At 47.3% G+C, this 3,503-nt stretch overlaps 1 protein-coding gene across 1 annotated transcript; it reads left to right on the plus strand.

The window, feature by feature from the left end:
- Positions 1 to 2,251: 2,251 nt before the first annotated feature.
- On the plus strand, positions 2,252 to 3,214 carry OR5C1 (olfactory receptor family 5 subfamily C member 1). The gene has a single exon (XM_008540952.1). The coding sequence runs from the start codon at positions 2,252 to 2,254 to the stop codon at positions 3,212 to 3,214; it is 963 nt and encodes a 320-aa protein (XP_008539174.1).
- The last annotated feature ends 289 nt before the right edge of the window (positions 3,215 to 3,503 follow it).

Below are 3,503 nucleotides of genomic sequence, written 5' to 3' on the forward strand. Positions count from 1 at the left end.
TACACATAAAGAAAATATTGTTTTGTGCTTTTCCATCAATCTCTATTTTTTGCAAATTAGGTTTCTTGCAATATGTTTTTGAGATTTCTCCACATTGATATATATAAGTTGAATCCATTTCTGTTTAACTCCCATAAGCCTATTGATAAACATCTAGGTTTGGCTAAAGTTTGGCCATTACAAAGAGTCCAGGAGTGCATGTGCCCTTGTGCATGCCTACTTGTGTACATGTGTGAGAGTTTTCAGAAGAAAACACCAAGAAGTGGAATTTCTAGGTGTTATGGACTAAATTTGTGTCCCCCCAAAATTCATATGTTGAAATGCCAACCCCCAAGGTGATGGTATTTGGAGGTGGGGCCCTTGGGAGGTAATTAGGCTTAGATAAGGTCCAGAGGGTGGGGTCCTCATGATAAGTGCCCTTATAAGAGACCAGACAGCTGCTCTCTCTCTCCACCACGTCAGGATACAGCAACAAGGGAGGCTCCAGCAAGTCGGAAAGAGAGTCCTCACCAGAACCCGACCGTGCTGACACCCTGATCTTGGACTTCCCAGCCTCCAGAACTGCGAGAAACAAATGTCTGCTGTTTAAGGCCCCAGTCTGTGCTGCTTTATTATAGGAACCCAAGCAGACTGAGACACTACGGTATGCGCCGTTGTGCGTAGTTAACTGCCAAATTGTTCCCCCAAACGTCTTGATTTACATTTCCACCAGCACAACCCCACCAACATGTGATATCACCCAATTTTTCCATCCAAGCTGTGCTTTGTAGGAAGGACCTTCCTCATCCACACCAGGCACAGGTAGGTCCCAAACATCTAAACCCTTAAAGGAAGGGGAAAGAGCCTTTACTCAGCTTCAGGCTCTGTGCTGCACACCTCTTGCCTCTTAGAATCCTCCAACAGAGATATGCTTCCTACTTTATAATGAGAAAACAGGCTGAGAGAGGTGAAGTGACTCACCCAAAGTTACACACGCGAAAGCAGTGGAACCCAGGCTCAAAATCAAGTCTGCATGTTGCTAATGTTTATACTCTTTTCACTGTTCCATACATTCAACTAGCATTTATTGAGCACTGATTATACCAGACCTTGGAGATATAAAAATGAATTGCAGGGCCATTTTTAGCCCATAGTAGTACACGACAAATGTTTGATGAGTGAATATCTGAAATATTCAAATGTTTGTTGAATGAGTCAAGGGGCTCAAAGTCCACAGGAAAGACAGACATGTAAAAAATATTTGCAATAGAAAGATTAAGTGCCATGATGGATGTAGGCTCCAGTGCAGCAGGGCACAAACAAGGGAGAAGTTGAGTTTCCTTTGAGGACATCAGGGATGGCTTTACATGAGAGAGTTTTTGTCAAACACAAAAAGAGGAAACGGATTCTAGGCAGAGGAAATAAGTGGAAAGGCACAGAAGTATGAAGCAACACCACATTTCCTGGAAATTACACTATTTTTTATTGTTTTATAGTTCCTTCCCTCCAGTGTGGAGGCATTTAGCTCAATTCAATGCAATTGACTGGATCTTCGTGAAATGCCTGCTGTGGGCCAGGCCCTGTGTGAGATGCCTTACAGGCATTATCACTGAATCCTTGTAGGGTTTTTTTCTCCTTACACAAATAAGAAAATTGGGGCTCAGAGAGGTGAAGAGTCTGGCCCTGGCATACATTCAAATCTTCTGTTATTTCCACTCCTTCCTGTCTCCCCAAGATACCAGCCACTGCTGCACTTTCCTTCCAAGAGCTTACTCCAGTGGAAAGATGTCTTCCCAACAAACCTCAAAACCCATAAGAGCTACCTTTGGATCAGGAGACTCTGCATGTTCCATTGTCTCTTTTCCTCCTTGAGAAACTGGAGAAAAGAATGCATACAGAGTCATGGGGTTTTCAGTCCTTGGCCAGACACTAACTAGCATCCCATTCATCATTCATTCATTTAATAAATATTTATTGAGCACTGACTGTGTGCCAGGCAATCTTCTCAGTATTATGGGTACAAAAGTGAATTATGCAGGTGGGACTATGGCTGTTACGAAGGTTAAATTGTAGTGATTTCTCAGAGTTAGAAACAAAGGTTTTGAGAGGTCATATGGTTTGTCCAAGGTCACACAGCAATTTCATTACACAGTTAGGACTGAAACCCGAGTCAACCTGACTCCCAGTACAAAGTGCTGTCTCCTCCATGACGGTCATGACCTTTCTCTCCTCTCTCTCTTGCTTTGCCTCTCCTCAGTCTCTGTCCAGCAGGATGACTCCAGAGAACTTCACCTGGGCCAGGGTTGTCCCTGCTGAATTCATCCTTCTGGGCATCACAGATCGCTGGGACCTGCGTGTCACCCTCTTCCTGATCTTCCTGCCCATCTACCTGGTGGGCCTGCTGGGAAATGTGGGCATGGTGCTGCTCATTTGCATGGATGCCCCACTCCACACGCCTATGTACTTTTTCCTGGCCAACCTCTCCTTGTTGGATGCCTGCTACGCCTCTGCCATTGGCCCAAAGATGCTAGTGGACTTGCTGCTGCCCCATGCCACCATCCCTTATGCAGCCTGTGCCCTCCAGATGTTTGTGTTTGCAGGGCTGGCTGATGCTGAGTGTTGTCTGTTGGCAGCCATGGCGTATGACCGCTATGTGGCCATCGGAAACCCTCTTCTCTATACAACAGCCATGTCCCGGCGTCTGTGCCTGGCCTTGCTGGGAGCATCAGGCCTTGGTGGGGCAGTGAGTGCTTTTGTCCACACAACCTTCACCTTTCACCTGAGTTTCTGCCACTCCCGGGAGGTCAACAGCTTCTTCTGTGATATCCCTCCACTGCTGGCCATCTCCTGTAATGACACCAGTCTCAATGAACTCCTCCTCTTTGCTGTCTGTGGCTTCATCCAGACAGCCACAGTGTTGGTTATTGCCGTGTCATACGGTTTCATTGCTGGGGCTGTGATCCGCATGCGCTCGGCTGAGGGCCGTTGGCGAGCAGCCTCTACCTGTGGCTCCCACCTCATGGCTGTGGCCATGCTGTATGGGACACTTATTTTCATGTACCTGCGTCCCAGCTCCAGCTATGCCCTGGACACCGACAAGATGGCATCGTTGTTCTACACCCTGGTCATCCCAGCTCTCAACCCACTCATCTACAGCCTCCGCAACAAGGACGTCAAGGAGGCCCTCAGAAGGACCTGGAACCGATTCTCCTGTCCTGGGCGGGGGCACCAGTGAGAGGTCCCAGAGACGGATTAGGACTGACTGTGAAGAGATGAGGAGGACACTTTCTGGCCCCTGTCACTGTGGGTAAAGATAGATGTTCCTCTGGCTTGGATCTCTTGTCATTGCTTTAGGAACTGAGAAGGGGAGAAAAGGAAGCTTACAGAAGGGAGGCAGGAACCTGAGGGTAGTCTAGGGCTAGAGCCAGAACCAAGATCAAGTTAATTTGCTATTGATCCGCCTTAGGTTCCTCAGTGTTCAAAACGTAAAATTCCTAGATGTTACCAGGTGAGGTAACATAGGC

This window comes from Equus przewalskii, chromosome 26 (assembly GCF_037783145.1).
Source record: "Equus przewalskii isolate Varuska chromosome 26, EquPr2, whole genome shotgun sequence".
NCBI classification, from domain to species: domain Eukaryota; kingdom Metazoa; phylum Chordata; class Mammalia; order Perissodactyla; family Equidae; genus Equus; species Equus przewalskii.